Source organism: Pantherophis guttatus, chromosome 11, assembly GCF_059756535.1.
Source record: "Pantherophis guttatus breed Tessera chromosome 11, ASM5975653v1, whole genome shotgun sequence".
NCBI classification, from domain to species: Eukaryota; Metazoa; Chordata; class Lepidosauria; order Squamata; family Colubridae; genus Pantherophis; species Pantherophis guttatus.
In genome coordinates, this window is record NC_142073.1 from 753646 (window position 1) to 769501 (window position 15856).

The 15856-nt window shown below is 57.1% G+C and overlaps 3 protein-coding genes across 6 annotated transcripts; 2 read left to right on the forward strand and 1 right to left on the reverse strand.

The window, feature by feature from the left end:
* The first annotated feature begins 369 nt into the window (after positions 1-369).
* On the forward strand, positions 370-3179 carry SPATA2L (spermatogenesis associated 2 like). Of its 2 annotated transcripts, none has more exons than XM_034426667.3 (3): positions 370-630; positions 1230-1545; positions 1627-3179. In XM_034426667.3, the coding sequence occupies exons 2-3, from the start codon at positions 1237-1239 to the stop codon at positions 2656-2658; spliced, it is 1341 nt and encodes a 446-aa protein (XP_034282558.1). In that variant the 5' UTR covers positions 370-630; positions 1230-1236; the 3' UTR covers positions 2659-3179. The 2 variants fall into 2 exon arrangements, with proteins under 2 accessions (XP_034282558.1, XP_060538443.1); XM_060682460.2 differs by having other exon boundaries at positions 562-1145.
* Positions 581-15597, forward strand: CHMP1A (charged multivesicular body protein 1A). 2 transcript variants are annotated; one of them, XM_034426670.3, is made up of 8 exons: positions 581-630; positions 9711-9835; positions 10786-10805; positions 11467-11544; positions 11988-12134; positions 12652-12780; positions 13363-13550; positions 14331-15597. In XM_034426670.3, the coding sequence occupies exons 2-8, from the start codon at positions 9829-9831 to the stop codon at positions 14350-14352; spliced, it is 591 nt and encodes a 196-aa protein (XP_034282561.1). In that variant the 5' UTR covers positions 581-630; positions 9711-9828; the 3' UTR covers positions 14353-15597. The 2 variants fall into 2 exon arrangements, with proteins under 2 accessions (XP_034282561.1, XP_034282562.1); XM_034426671.3 differs by lacking the exons at positions 581-630; positions 9711-9835 and adding an exon at positions 9898-9987.
* Positions 3862-8818, reverse strand: CDK10 (cyclin dependent kinase 10). Of its 2 annotated transcripts, none has more exons than XM_034426669.3 (14): positions 8510-8818; positions 8244-8316; positions 7827-7898; positions 7641-7743; positions 7344-7425; positions 6825-6892; positions 6657-6709; positions 6483-6552; positions 6309-6368; positions 6018-6141; positions 5680-5819; positions 5385-5437; positions 5169-5297; positions 3862-4151 (listed from the first exon to the last, which is right to left on the reverse strand). In XM_034426669.3, exons 1-13 carry the CDS (start codon positions 8585-8587, stop codon positions 5197-5199), a joined length of 1077 nt encoding a protein of 358 aa, XP_034282560.1. In that variant the 5' UTR covers positions 8588-8818; the 3' UTR covers positions 3862-4151; positions 5169-5196. The 2 variants fall into 2 exon arrangements, with proteins under 2 accessions (XP_034282560.1, XP_034282559.1); XM_034426668.3 differs by having other exon boundaries at positions 3862-4437.
* Positions 15598-15856: the final 259 nt, after the last annotated feature.

The window sequence follows — 15856 nt, forward strand, 5'->3', positions numbered from 1 at the left end:
CCCTAGGCAGCCACCTGTGGCTCCATCCTGGCCAAGCTCTCCGTGCTGGAGGCTTCCCGGCATCTTCTGGGTTTTGGGAGCCGCCAGGAAGTTTGGAGGCTCCCGCAGACACAGAGCTGAATTGGGGGGGGGGCTTGGCGGCCCAAGAAATTCCACCCCACCGACGGCTTCCCCTTCATCCTGCCGTCTTGGGGGGGGGGGATGGAAGCGGTGCCCCCCTTGCAACCAGGCACGAAGCCCCGGGCGGAGCGCGACGCAGGGCGACCCTGGCAGGGAGAGGAGCTCGGCTTCCGCTTGGCTGCTCCCCCCGGGAGGCGGCGGCGTGTGAAGGAGCCGACACGCGTGTTCCGAAAGGCGGGAGGTTCCTCCACGGGGCGTCATTTCGGCCTACAAGAGGGCTCGGCCGCTCCCGGGGCGTCCGGGTCACGGGGCCCCTCCCAGCACCGGCGGCGGGCGGGGCTCTGAGAGCGAAGCCCCCCCGGAGCGGCTCGCGCCTCCAGCCCCGCCCCCAGGAGCCGCTGCGCAAGGAGTCGACGCCGCCCCCTGTGACGCAGGCGCCTGCGTGGGCGGGGCCGGAAGCGTCGGGGGCGCCGGAGCGAGAGCGGCGGAGCGTCGAGCGGGCGCCGGCAGGTGAGCGGCGGGGCGCGAGTTCGAATCCCAACCGGCGGACCCGCCGCGGCGGCGGCGCTCCCGGGGAAGCCCCGGTCCCCCAGCCCGAGGCCCCCGCAGGACTCCAGGCCGCTTCGGAGGACCCGCGGCGGCGGCCGCCCGGAATCTTGGGGGTCCCGGCGGTGGTCTGGCGCCGGGCGGGGGCTGCCGTCCAACGAGCCGCCGCTGCTCCGCCGGGCGGGCCCCTCGGCGCCTGGCAGCGGCCCCGGCAACCCTCCTTTGTTGCGGCGGCTGCTCCGCCTCTGCCCTGCCCGGCCGCCCCTCCGAGCCCGGGACCCCTGCGCAGCCCCGGCCCTCCAAGGAGCCCTCGGGCGAGCGGGGCAGAGGCGGCGGCTGCCCTTCCTGGCCCCTGGCCGGCGGGAGGGGGAGGAGGAGGAGGAGGAGGAAGGGCGGCGCTCCCCCCCGCTGCCGCCCCCGGGCCCAACCCGCCTCGCTTCCCTCTGGCCCCGCCTGGCTGCCCCCCGACGCCCAGGCCGGTAAGCGGGCGGCGGTCTCCCGGGGGGGGGGCGGGGGGTCTGCGCCGCCCGGGGCTGAGGGTCGCAGCGGCTGCCTCTTCCCAGCTGCAGGATGGAGCCGGGCCCGGCGCTGCAGGAGGAGTACCGCCGGTGCCTGGAGAGGGACTTCCGCAGGGGCCACGTTGGGGCCTGCAGCGACGCCTCCCTGAAAGAGCTGCTGTGGCATCACCTGCTGGAGGACCCGGAGCTCCACTGCAGCCTGGACGGGGAGGACACCTGGGCCACGCTGGCCACTGCCCTGCGGGGACACCTGGACACCAAAGGGGCCCTCCGGGACCTCGGCCGGGCCTTCGAAGTGCTGGAGCTGGCAGCCGTCAACCTCTACTTCTTCCCTTGGCGCAAAGAATTTGCCACCATTAAGGTGAATTCTCTTTTGGGCTGGAGGGGGGGACAAAGGGAGCGTTTGGAAGTCCCGGGGCCTGACGGGCAGCTTTCTTTGCAGACCTTCTCGGGGGTCTATGTCCACACCCTTCAGGGGGTCCTGCCAGAGGCCGACCTTGCCCGGAGTTTCCGCCGACTGGGCTACGTACAGCAAGACCGTCTCCACCTGGTGAATTCTCGACTGCCGCCAGGCGCCAACCTGCTCTGTGCAGCCTGCTGCTTCTTTGCAGCCAGAGTGGAGTGCCAGATCCTGGCAAAAATTGTGGAAGAATTGGAGCCGCGGGTCGTGCCGCCCGATGAGTTGCTGAAGGCTCGGAAGGAGGCCAAGGGCAGCCTCGAGCGGTGCGTGGCCAAGCTGCAGAGCCTGACACGGTGGCCACGGAGCCGCGAGGTTCGCTCGGACCTGGCTGGCGGGCTCGATCTCTACCGGGAAAGCGCTGAAGGCCACAGCTTCTACAGGGAGCCAGTGGGGAGTCGGCACTGGAGCCAGGATGCCTCCTCCCTCAGCGAGTGCGGCAGCCCCAGGCTCCTGAGGCGGAGCCCCCAGCCGCTGGCAGAGTGCCGGAGCGAGCCCCCCTGGAGCCGGGAGTCTTCCTGTGGCAACGGACTCCTGGGCTCGGAGGAGCCCGACTTGGCGACCTCCTTCTCCTTCATCTCCTTGAGGCGGGAGCTCAGCAGGACTTCTGAGATGGACTTCCCCGCTCAGTTGGGGAATTCGTTCTTATTCTCTGGCCTGGGAGGCTATGAGAGTTCTGACCCCCCTTCGCAGGCGACGAGCAGCCCGGCCTCTCCTCCGTCCAGGCAGCCCAGGAGCCTCCACCTCAGTCCGGCCAGCCTGCACAGCAGCACTCAGGGACTGAGCCCCGAGCCGGCCCATTACCAGATGCACACCTGCCTGCTCCCGGGGGCCCTGCCCTGCTCCTGCTGCAACACCTGCAGGCTCCTGCACGTCAGCAGCTGTGATGGGGTTCAACTCTGCCGGAACCGCCACCACCTCGTGGAAGAGCTGCAGAGCGAGAAGCAGCAGCGCCTGTGGCTGCAACGAACAGAGGTGGACAGGCTGCTGCAGGAGGGAGGAGGGCCTTGGCAATAGGATGGGGACGCCCGGCTGGGCTTTGGGGCGCAGACCCCCACACCCTGCGGGGTCATTGAGGATCATGCCTGCCAAGCCTGCTTTCCCCCTCTGGCCTGGGGCAGGACAGGGTCAAAAGCAGCCAAGCCCCCCCCACCTTTCTTCTAACAGGAGGGAACTGGGTAGATTTTGTTGATGGAGGATTGAAGGGGAGGAGATGGGGTTTGATTAAGGGTCCAATGCCCACGAAGTCTGAAGGTGGCAGGTGGGGAGACCTCATGCCAGGAACCCTGATTTCATTCTGGATGCACGTCTTGTCTCATCCGGGAAGCCCTTAATGACATTCCAAAATTCGGCCAGTCTCCTTTCCCAGTCTGAAATTTATGTGGCCTGAGGCTGCTCTGGATATGGCAGAGGCCAGAGAAGAGCCTCCTGCTCAAGCAGCAAGCTAGGGAGGAACTGCGGGCAGCATTTTTACAAATCCAGAATGGACCCCGTGGTCTGATGAAAGATGCTGTTGTAATAAACTTAACTGAAAGCTACCTGGTTTTCTAGATATCTGGACACCCCCCCCCCATTGTCTAGCCCTCTTGGTTCAGCAGGGTCTCCCATTCAAAGGCCAGGAGGGCTCTTCCTCTGAGACTCAGCTGGCCAAGAGCCACTGGCCTCCTTGGGCCTGCCTAAGCCCCACAACAGGAATGGCTGTCCTGGAAAGCAGCCGAGTCCAGGCTCTTAGGCCCCAAGGCCAAGGGAAGAGCAGCTGGTTTTCTAGCGATGGCTGCAGGGTCGCCTGCTGTTCCCAGAATGAGCTCAGGTGCCCTCTGGCAGAAGGGCTTGGGGAGGGCAGAGCTCCTTTCCTTGCTGCTGCTGCTGCCTCTGGGCATGAGGGGTGGGTGGCTTCCGCTTGCATGTTGCAGAGCTGCCAGAACGGCCTTGAGGCAGTGGGTGGTGGGTGGTGTGTGTATGTGTGTGTTCGTGCAGAAGGAGTGTTGCTGGAACCGGGAATCTCTCCCACCCCCAAATAATCTATTTACAGCCGAGGAGCAGACAGGAAGCAGGCAGCTGGAGCAGCAGCCTACGCAGCGGGTGTGCAGAGTGTGGCGAGGGCAAAGCAGCGTCTGGAGACTGAGCTGCTGAGGCTTGGCACAGCCCCCCCCCATGCCCCACAGGTGCCACTTGGGGCCTGGGCATCTCTTATCCCCCTACTGACAAGGCACCCAGCAATCCTCAGGCCAGAAGAAAAGTCTTTATTGGAACTGGCCCCCTTCTTCCAAAGGGGTCAGCTGCCCAGCTCATGCCACAGAGCAGAGCCGGGCCGAAAAGCCCTGGAAGGCCTGTGCTCCAAGCCTCGGAGGCATCTGCCGGGACGCCTGGTGCTTTCCACCTGCCCTTTCAGTTGCGGCTGTCTTGAAAACTGTTGCAGCCCTTGAGGTTTGCTCCCTCCTTGGCTGCTCCAGCAGGAATGCTTCGCCTGTTCTTCCAGCACCTGGAGAGCCTGCTTGTTTTCAACAGAGCTGAGGAGAGAGGAAAAGCTCAGACTGGCAGCAGAATCCGGCTGCCTGCCTGAAGCGCCTTTCAAAAGGGCGGCTGCTCCGGGAAGGCTGAGGCTGAGGCTTAGCCACCAGGTGGAGAGACCGAGGATCCCAGTGTGTAGAGGAGGAGGTGGGTGGTGCTTTGCTGCTGACGGAAGGCTCCATGCGGAGCAAAGGGGTCCTGGACAGGCAGCCGTTTCCCTCCAGCTAGGATCTGCATCGCTGGGCCGTCTCCAGCCCCTGAGCCTCAGTAGTGCTTGGCAGAAAGCTGGCAGGGGTGAAAGAAGGCAGTGACAGGAAAAGGGAGAGCTGAGGGGGTGGGGGGGTGGCATACATAACCCCCCCACTTTTCTTCAAAAAGACATTCCCCGTTCTTTTGGTCTTGTGAAGGGAGAGGAAGCAGAATGAGCCTTCTAAGGCAGGGGTCAGCAACCTGCGGCTCCGGAGCCACATGCGGCTCCTTGGACCCTCTGCTGTGGCTCCCTGTCTGGTGATCCCACCACTGGCTGGCCCCACCCCTTGCCCTCCCCTCCCAGTCACTCCTTGCCTGGCCTGAGAAAGTAAGGACGACGGCAGTGGATGGAGAAGCGGCCAGGGCAGAGACAGAGAGATACAGAGAGAGAGGGGAGGAAGGGGGAAGAGAGAGATGTCAAAAGGGTTTTGTTGTTCCCAGTGTTTTTTAATAACTGGTTCTCTGCTCTAATGACTGGCTGGGTAGGTGTGGCTGGGGGGGGGGTTTCATGTGACTGGTGGAAGTGAGTGACATTGAGTTGGCCACGCCCACCCAGGTTTTGTGGCTCCCGATGTTTTCTTTTCTGTGGGAAACGGGTCCAAATGGCTCTTTGAGTGCTTAAGGTTGCAGACCCCTGGTCTAAGGAAATGCAGAATCTGTTGCTTGATTTGACCTACTTTTGATGTTTGTGTTGGCACAAATATCCCTGAAAATACAGCAAGTGCGAAAATCCACTACCGACCCATTCTTTCATGAGCCTGCCCTACCTTTTAGGCGCCCTCCGAAGCTGCCATCTCAGGGCCGGCTACGTTTACCCAGGCACTCCCCTCCCGTGCTCGGGGCAGCCCTCTTGTTACGATGATGGGGGAAAGTTGGCATCAGCTCCGGTTCGCAGGCTGGAAGGAAGGAGGCAAAAGAGGGATCAGCCCCTGGAGAAGGAAGTGACCCCACCCAGCAGGAAAGGGGCCCCGGGGGCCACTTACGCCATGGCTTTTCCTTGAAGTAAGAGCTCTCCAAACAGTCTCCGGCTGTTGCTCTGTGAAGGAGACGTGGCAGTGAAGGACCCGTCCCTTCTCCCCCCTCCCTTTACCAAGCCTGACCTGCAGCCGGAGGGCCTGAGCCGATCAGCCCCATTCTGAGAAACCAACAATGACTTCCCTGGGGAGCAGCTACACCTGAGGGTTGGTCAAGGAAGGCACCTTCTCAGCATAAATGGATGGCTGGGAGTCTGTGCTGGGAGGGAAGCGGCAGAGCTTCGGGGCAGGGGAGGCCACTTACCTTTTATTCGGATCGTACATGAAGAGCAAGTTCAGGAGACGAAGGCCGGCCTCAGACAGCCAGGCGAACTTGTGCTTCAGGTTGTTGTAGGGCTGCTTGCGGAGGGTGTACTGGCTTACCAGGGGCAGCTTGGAGAAACCCTGGAAAGGGGGGGAGGGGGAGGCACCCAGAAGCAAATATTTGGCTGCCACCTGCAATTTAACCCCCCAGAGTTCCCCAGCCAGCATGCTAAGGCAGCAAAGCCAAACAAACTGAAGTGAGAATTGTGGTTTTCATTATGCACAGCGGAGCAAGGTGGCACCCAAAGGGATGAAGAGCAGTGGACGAAAAGGACTCACGGGCCAGATAGTCTCGTTTGGGGTGCCCAGCAGCTGAACAATCAGGTCAACCTGTTGTATCTCGGAGCTCCCAGGCAGCAGAGGCTTATGGGCCAGCAATTCCGCCAAGATGCAACCCACCGCCCTGCAGGGCAGATGCAGAGTTGGTGGTGAGACCTCCACCCAACCCCCCGGGCACACACTGCTTTGCTCCTTCAGACTGCAGCCCTGCAGAAGAGACTTTGCCCATCTTCCCACCCCCAACTGGAGGCCACCCAGTGGTCGGAGAGGTTGGAGGCCTTTTTTCCTCACCACATATCGATGGCCGTGGTCTGCGTGGTTGTGCCCAAGAGGAGCTCGGGGGCCCGGTACCTGCAAGGGGAAGGAAAGTGTGACGGCACTCGGAGTCGCTCAATGCCCAGCCCGCTTGCATCGAAGGGGGTCAGCAGTGCTCTATGGAGGGGAGGGGGTGTTCAGCCAACTCACCACAGTGTCACCACTTTTGGAGTCATTGGATTCAGGGGGACCCTGTAGGCACGAGCCAGCCCAAAGTCCGCTGCAAGAGAAGACGGCCCAGAGGGGTCAGGGGGCTTGCTGTTCTATATCTGCAGCCCCTGAGTTGAGCACGTGGCACCTGAGATGCTATCGCCAAAGACTCACCTGTCTTCACGCAACCTTTGTCAGTCATGAGCAAGTTGGATACCTTGAGGTCCCTGTTACTTGACAAAACACAGGTGTGTAGAAGGCTGGGGGTGGGTGGGCATGCCTGAGTTCAGGCCACCAGTGCCAGCGCCCACTCTCTGCTTGACCCATCCCTGCCCTTCTCACCTGTGGATGATGAAGTTGTTGTGCAGATACTGAAGACCATGGAGAACCTGGAGAATGATGCACTTCACCTGCAGGGAGACGGGCAAACGAAGGAGTGTCACTAGAGGACCCCTGACCCACCTGTCCTGTTCTGGATGCCATTCTGGAATCAAGATTTGAACTTGCAGTAATTGCAAGCGGCAGATGTTAATCTGTTAATAACAGTGCTTTAATCCACTGTACTACAGGCTCCTTGCCCCACTGCTGTTTTTAGTTGGAATTATTCTGTAATTGTTTTTGTATTTTATCTCCATTTTGAAAGCTCAGGTTCTTGCCAGTGTACCAGGCAACACCCTGTTATTAATACCTTGCTTACACTGGAGCACGCACCTCCCTGCCATTTGGCCTCAGTTCATCTAAAAGTTGGGGCAGCTATTTGGGATGAAAGCCATTCCCCCAGGCCCTCTGGCCTCTCCCCCAATGTGGCACGGCGACCACCACAAGCAAAGCACAACCGCTGTACCTGCCCTGCAGACACACCTGGGCTTCAGAGAAGGGAGCCTGCATGTTCTCAAGGAGGCTGGCCAGGTCCTGTTCACAGTAGCCCATCACCAAGAAAATGCTGCAGGGGGAATTGGAGGCAGGCGTGTTTCCAGCTGCAGCCAGGAAAAGAATCCTGCTGCAAAGAGACCTAAGGAGAGGCTGAACACCTCCTTTCCTTCTGCCCCACCCTTTGCTCCCACCTCCAGTCCGCACTTTCTGCAAATGTTTTTCCCCATCACATGGACCTGCGGCCCTCAGGGAAGAGGCTCTTTGTCCACCTGCCCAGGGAATTACCTCTCCAGGTGATTGCCCACCACCACCTCCTTCAGCTCCACAATGTTAGGGTGCTGGAGCTTCAGCAGCAGGGTGATTTCTCTCAGGCTGCTGATGGGGATTCCTGTGGGGGAGAGGACCCAGCTAAGAGGGGTGCTGCCGCAGCTACTCCCCCTGCCCGGCCTGCCAGGAGCCCTCTCTGCTCACCGTCTTTCTCTTTGTCCATCCGCACTTTCTTCAGAGCAACGATCTCACCTGTCTGCGTATCTCGGGCACGATCTGAAACAGCAGAGCAACCGAAGTTCCCTCTCCCCCCTCCTGCTCCCACCAAGCACGTTTCACAAGGGAAAGACTGTGGCAGCCCGCCCCCCCCCCGCCTCCTCCTGCAGAAGCTGCCTATTATTTAGTTGGCTCTGCCAGCCTCATCCCTCGGTTGTCTTTCCGCTTGGAGCTGCCCTCCTTGGCAGAGATTTGGGCACCAGCCAGGGAAGATCCAAGCCAGGAAGAAACGGGCGGCACAGGGGAGCTCCTGAAGCCTGTCCAGGCTCAACCGGATCACCCAGGGCGGGCCCCCGTCCCAAACACTGCCCAGCCCGGCGGGCAGGTTCCCCCGGCGGGACTCACACACGATGCCGTAGGTCCCTTCTCCGATCCGGTTGAGCTTCTCAAACTCCTTGACGCTCCGGCATCTTCCCAGCTGAAAGGAGAGCTGGTGAGGCGGCCGTCTCTGCCGCTTGGGTTGGGGGTGGGGGGGGAGCAGCTCCGGCCCAGATGCAGCACCGGCGCCCGGCAGGTGAGCACGGACTACACCTCCCAGGCCGGCCGGGCGCTGGGCAGGAGGGCTGGGCGGGGGAGCGCGAAGGGCGCCCTGGCAGTCGGAGTCCGCTCACCCGGTGTGCAGCCGGCACCGCGAAGAAGCCGCCGTGCAGCCGCTTCAGGCGCAGAGGCTCGGGCTCTTGCTCCGCCATGCTCTTCTCTCTGCTGCCTCCCGCTTCCGCACAGGCCAGCTGGAAGGGGCGGGCCGAGAAAGGCTGCCGCGAGCCCGGAGGGACCGTTGCTTCGTTCCCGCCCGCTGACGCTGCCCCCCCTTCTCCAAACAGGGGCGATTGGCCTGTGCGGTTGGACGGAGCTGGCTTCTCTTCCACCCACAAGGCAGTCGGTCTATTCCTCCTTTCCTCAAAAGCAGGGACCAGCCCTTGATCCCGCCCCATCCCAGCGGCCTGATGGAGCAGCCCTCAGACGGGAAGGCTCATGCCAAGAAGCCCCTTACTCACTTTAGGAAGTGAAGACATTCTCAAAGTTAGTTAGAGGAAATATTTTGTTTGCTATCTTCTTTATCAGCAGACTTTAATAACTGCATAAAATTCACCATTGGAGGGAGGCCTCTCATTTCAGCCAAGTGCAAAAGGCACCGGCAGTTTTTAAATTTCACACACCTCCACTCCCTTTGCAGGTGCAAAGCAACCAAGGACGTCAGTGCTGAAAGCTCATCACCCGGCCGGCAGGCCCTCTTGGATTCCCACATAGGCAACCATTGTTGACGCTGCACCCGCACGGGCTGGCCATGCATTCAGACAAGACCCCAAATGCGTTTCTGGGAAGTATCTGCAACAAAACTCCCCAGACACGCATCTGGGGTCTCAGCTGAACGCATGGCCAACCCGTGTGGGCGCAGGGTCAAGGCTACCCCCGCAAGCAGGGTCGCATCAGGGTGTGGAAAGCAGGTGTGGCAGCTGGAGTCTCCAGGGGATCAGACTTCCAAACCCATCATCCCCAATCAGCCAATAGCACTGGCTGGGGATTGTATACTTCCAGCCTTGAGCCTGGAGTGAAATGCTTTGAACTGAGCTACAATTAACTTTAGTTACCACCCAAAGAATTTATAGCAGCCTCTCTTAAATAATAATAAAATAAAATAAAATAAAATAAAATAAAATAAAATAAAATAAAATAAAATAAAATAAAATAAAATAAAATAAAATAGGATGGAGGCGGGCTCTGAGTTCAGCAACATCCGGGCTCTTCGTTGCCGCGGCAACCGCGGCCTTCTGAAAGAGGCACGTGAGCCTTTTGTTTCCCTCTCCCGTCTAGGCAGGACGACGCATGCGCCGCCCGAGGCCCCGCCTCCAGAGCGGAAGGAAAGCGGAAGTGAGCGTCTCCGGAACCCGGAAGTCCTGGCAAGAAAAGGCGAGCGAGGACTTCAGCCGGGATGGACGGTGAGGGTTCTCTTCCCGGGGCGTGGAAAGGGGCTGGGGTCTCGCCCACCGCGAGGGGCTGGAGGGGGGGAGTCGGTTTGGGGACGCCGGGCCCCATCTTCTCAGCTGCGGCTGACTGGAGCTGCAGTCCGGCCCTTCTGGAGCCATGGGAGGTGGGCGGAGGGGTCCCCAAGGCTGCCTGACGCCCCCCGCCCCCCCCCTTTGGAAGGGAAGGCCGAAGGGCGGGGGAGGGGCGTGGGGGGGGAGGGGGTTCCCCCCGGGAGGTTCCCTTCGTCAGGCCAAGGAGAGGCCAGGAAGTGGCGGAGGGAAGGAGGGCGTGCGGCGTGGCCCAGTGGTCGGGGCGTCAGACTGGCAGCGGGAGACGCGGGTCTCGTCCGCCCTCAGCTCCGGAAGCTCCTGGGGTGACCCTGCGCAGGCAGAGGGAGGGGGGGCTGGGCGGCCCACCTGGAGCCCCAGGAGAAAAGGGGAGATGGGAAACAAGCAGACAGACACACAACACCCCCACACAGAGGACATTAAATCTGAGAATGGAAAAGAAGGTTCCCTTTGGCTGCGACCGCTGAGGGCCCGGGGGTCTTGTGCCAGGGGATGGATAGATTTACCGTGTCATTCTGGAAGTGGAAACCTGAGTGCTTAATCTTGAATCGGTGGGAATTGTCTTCAAAACTCGATCAAAGGGATAAGCAGTATTCTAGTTGCAGAACTGAGAAATAGTATCAGATATAAAAAAAAAACATGAGGAACTAATTATTTCATATTATTAGCCTCTAATAAAACACTTCTACATACTCCACAGTTTTATATCTGGATTTTTCAAATCTATGGAAACACTTTGTGGAGTGCACCAATTTGGGCAGAAGGAATGTGAATGTTTCCAAAAATCTTCCCTTCCTATTGAAGATTCCTTTTATCCTTAAATCTTCCAACTGCTCTCATTTTTATCTCCACAGATACACTGTTTCAGTTAAAGGTGAGTGCTGGTGCCATGAAAGGTGCTTTCCTTAGGGCTTAAAGTCAAAATTCTTGCATCAAAATTAACAGACAATTAACCCTTTTCACAATTTCACCCTTTCACCAAGAGCCTTGGTACTACAGTGGTTTAAAGCACCCTGTTATTAACACAGCTGCCTGCAATTTACTGCTGGTTCGAATCTCTCCAAGGCTCAAGGTTGACTCAGCCTTCCATCCTTTCTAAGGTAGGTTAAATGAGGACCCAGTTTGTGGGGGCAATAAGCTGACTTTGTATAAATATACAAAAGTATGAAGGCTATTGCTTAACGCACTGTAAGCCGCCCTGAGTCTCCGGAGAAGGGCGGCATATAAATCAAATTAAAAAAAAAAAAAAAAAATAAACATTGGACAAGAGAATGTCTGTTTTTGTAGCAGAACAATCCCTAGTCTGGTTTTGTCAAGAAATCTGGGAATGGCTGCTTCTCTTGATGCCGCTTGGAGCTGAGTTAGGAAATGGCCTCCTCTCTCTCTATCATGCCTTCAGTACATATCCCCCCATCTCTGATTTTTAAAACTTGATTGTCCTGTGGGACCGAGATCTTCCTCTACTCCATCCAGAGGAACTGGGGATGGGTGCCTGCTCTTGCCTACAAGCCTGCTGAACATCTGCTTCTCTTTAGTTTACAGCCAAGCAGCTGGAGAAGCTTGCCAAGAAGGCAGAAAAGGACTCCAAAACAGAACAAGCCAAAGTCAAGAAGGTGAGGGGCCTGAATGCCAAGGCTAGGAGTAATGGGCGGGGATAACTTGAGGAATGAGTTGGGAAGGCTGGGCTTCCATCTCTGCTGCCTTCAAGCCCTTGGGCTGCCCCACTTTTGTTACCCATCAAACTTCTAATCTTTTGAGTCTTGGCATTAAAGGCTATCTGCAGGCCCATCCTCTCTCTCCTTAGCTTGAGTATCTCTGCTCTCCTGGTTGTGTCCTGCATCTCCCATGTCTTTCTGAGCTTAAGGAGCCTTTCTCTCTCCCTTCCGTCCCCCCCGTTTTTCTTCCTCACTTCTGAAGCAGATGAGCTTCTAGAATGTCTTCCCTTCAGTCTGCATCACTATGCCTCTTGAAATCTGATCCCTTTCCTTTCCTTCCACTCTTGATTTTGTTTGGAGAAACTGTGAAGCTGAAGGATGCTCCTTGTCTTGGATTCCAGGCTCTTCAGCAGAAGAATGTGGAATGTGCTCGGGTCTATGCAGAGAACGCCATCCGGAAGAAGAACGAAGGCTTGAACTGGCTGCGCATGGCTTCCCGTGTAGATGCCGTTGCTTCCAAGGTCCAGACAGCTGTGACCATGAAGGGAGTAAGACCATTTATTTTAATACTACCTGACCTTCCTTACTCCCTTTGAACAGGTAGAGGTTTTCTTTGTCTGAGGCTACAAAAGATCATCTACACTAAACTGGCGCCTTCTAGGTATGGACAGCTTCCATCATTCCCAGCCAACTAAACTTCTTGGGGTGGGGGAGGGTTGATACTATGTTGATATGTAGAAATTACCCACTGGATTTCCTATTCGCTTCCTCTTGCCCCATTCACCCTTTGCCACTCAGTCTTTATCCACCAGCAGCTCACAAGATTCCAGCATCCCAGATTCAGCCTGAACTTGACTTGGTGGCCATGGCTTTCTTCCTGCCCCAGGGCTTCCATGACTAAAAGAAGATGAAACCGTGCAGCTAGGACTCCTTGAGAAATTCGCACTGACTGGCCATTGCACGCTTTTCTGTTGGACTTGATCTGGGCTGCTGTTTGCAGGGTCACATGAGGCACCCTGTCTTCAGGATGGGCCCTGGCTTGATGTGGTTTGCTGACTGTTGCAGGTAACCAAGAATATGGCCCAGGTGACCAAGGCCTTGGACAAAGCTCTCGGCTCCATGGATCTTCAGAAGGTTTCGGCTGTGATGGACAAGTTTGAACAGCAGGTCCAGAATTTGGATGTCCACACTTCAGTAAGTGCTGCAGGGGATGCTAAACTTCAGAGCTGGGCAGTTGGGAAACCACATTTTCACAGTCTCTTGCCTACTCCTACAGAGTTCTTCTCTGGCCTTTGCTGCCTTCTTTGCATGCTTATGAAAGTGTTTGGGTATCTGTGGGAATTCCCCATTTAGCCGAAATTACTCCAGATCAAACAGGTGGCACAGATTATGACCAAGCAGGCTTTGAAACAGGACTAAAAGGAGTCCAGCACTAAATCTGCTGACTCATGCTTTGCTTTGTCACTGCCAGCCCCCGTCGCATTTCAGGTCAGTGGATCATGCAGCTCCGTATTCTGCCTTGTGCCAGATGTTTCACTGTTGAGCAAGAAGAGGCACCCTCATTTCCCCAAATTGCTTGAACAAAGTAGCTGGAGATGATCATGCTTGATTTCTTGCTTGGAGAGAAATTGAAGGAAGAGGGTGGGATGATGGTTTAGCTTAGTGAGAGGCGGGGGAATGTACTAAATCGCAGGGATGTGGTCTGTCTGTTGCTCCCACTTTGGTGGCGGCGGCTGCTTGTATTTGTCACAAGGCTTCTGCCTGGGGTCCCCGCAGGTGATGGAGGACTCCATGAGCTCAGCCACGACCTTGACGACGCCCCAGGAGCAAGTGGACAGTCTGATAGTGCAGATTGCCGAGGAGAATGGCCTGGAGGTCATGGACCAGCTGAACCAGCTGCCTGAAGGGGCCTCGGCCATGGGAGAGAGCTCGACACGTTCGCAAGAGGATCAGCTGTCACGGAGGTAGGTCTGCTTCCCTCCTTCCGTCTGCCACAGGACTGGACCTCTGGCCGGAAGCTCTTTTCAGCCCATAAATCTAGAGCCAGCCAGCCGGGCAGGTGGAGCTTTCCAGAAGGGAGACAATTTAATGTGCGTAGCCCACATTACCTGAAAGGATCGCACTGAAGAAGGAAAGCTGGGCTGTTGGGGGCTCCTGTCCCCCCAAAGTCTGCAGCCACTCAGGGGCTGCGTTGTCAGCTTTCCTGCTTCTTGCCATGGTTTATCCTGGCAGGTCTGCCTCGCTCAGTGACACCAGAGATGCAGCCGTCCCAGTCATGTGCCCGGTGGTGGCGGCGGCGGCAAGTCTTATGAGTGGGGCCATCTAGAAAAAGTGCTTTGGGAACTGGTCCATTATGGATTGCATTAGATGTGAACCAGGCCATTGTAGCTTGGCCAGGAAATCAGAGTTGAAAGAAATCCTGGCTGAGCGTTACGCACATCCCCAGCCTGAATCTGAGTTCATCCTTAATTAGCTGACATGACATTGTGTGTTCACAAGAGGGAGGCAGATCAGAAGTATTGGAAACCTTTATGAGAAGAAAAGGCTAAAGTTGAAAGGGAAGATGATCTCACACGCTCTGAGCGTGCTCAGGGCCATGGGATGCTCTTTCTTTGGAAACAATTCAACATTTAGAAACGTCATAGCTGGAAGCTGTCTTCTAGGAAGCTGGGAGGGTGAAGACCTGAATGGCTCTGCTGAGATTTGATTTTCCTGCAATAACGTTCTTCCTCTCACATTTTCAGGTTGGCTGCCTTGCGGAATTAATTCTCCCGCCCCCTCGCAGACAGTGGCTCCTGCCTTGTTCTCCTATGATTTCTGGGGTTTCTGCCTGGAGCCCTCTGGCCTTCCTATTCAAGGGCCAGGGAGAAGACTGCCTTGTCCACCCCTGCAGGTCTGCTGTGCCCAGCATGGACCACTTCCACATCCAGCAACGATAGCTCCTGTCTAAAGAAGCTGTGATGACCGCAAGACTCTGTGTGGGCGTGCCTGGTCCTTGGCAAAGGGCTCTCTGGAATGGATGCCCTGCCTCCCCCAACTGCTGCTCCTTCCAGCCTGCACTTCCCACTCTCCTCCTCCACCTCCTCCGGCCTGATGACAGGAAGCTGAGCACGCAGTGCTTGCCACGGTGGAAGCATGGCCGTTGGGGGAGTGAGCACTCCTAAGAGGGCCAGGAACAAGGCTGGTGCTGCATGCGTAGATTCTGGTGTGCTGACAGCTCCTCCTGATGCCGGTTGCTGCCCCGTTCCCTCTTCCTTGTTACGTGTATGTGTGGAACAGGCCGCTTGGAAGTTGGGAAGACGCTGCCAGGAAGAAGGAGATGCCCCTTTTTCTGGCAGCTCTGGAACCTGCCTTGAATTTACAGACCACAAAGTGACCTTTGAAAACAGTGGCCCTGCTGCCCCTCAGCCTTCATGCATGCGCCCCACCCTCCCTTCCCCACAGCGTGTCACGTAGGGGTGAGGGGAATGTCTACCTGGGTCTGGAGTGGCCCTTTCCTCCAAACATCCCAGCTTCAGAAGACCCTCCTGTGCAGAGAAGGGCCCTTTGCCTAACGGTGGTGCTGGAGCTCCCCCCATTACTACGAGTTACAAGCATCGGGACATCCTTGTATAAACAAAGAGTGTGTGTGTGTGTAAATGAGAGCCAAGGCCATCTCCCCTCCTCCCTTGAGAATTCTGTTTTCCTGTAAAAACCAAGCTTGGGGTGGCAAGCAAGTATTTCCCCTCTACTGGTGGCATTAAGTGTGTATTTTTCCTTTCCCTCCTCCATCATTGAAGGCGGAGGCCTTAAGCTGCCCTGCTCCTCTGGGCTGGGGAGGGCAAGAGATTATAATTGTCTTCCCTGGAACGTTTATTTTTTACAGAGCAGTGAATTCTCCAACACTAGGAAAAATTGTCTTTGCCTTTTTCTTTTTGTAAATGAAAAGTGAATGTTGTCAGTTGTTTTAATGCTGGTTTAAATAAACAAACTCTCTGGGAGGCAGGAGCCGCACTGAGATTTGCAAAGCTGGATGGTTGTTTGTGTCAGCTGGAACTCACAAACAGTTCACCGAAGCAGCTCTGTTGTTTGAGAGGCCAAAAAGGAGTCCAGGCTGGCTTTCTGCTTTGGGGGAGAAGGGGAGTGTCAGGCCTGCCTCCGTTCAAAACCCAAGAAAGAAAACCCCGGGCTCCATTGAAGTAGAGAAGAGGTCCTTTTACTGAGTTTGAAACGATAGCAGCGAAAGCAAGGCAAGATCTGATTCAAAAGGTGCGAAAGTTACAGATTGAAA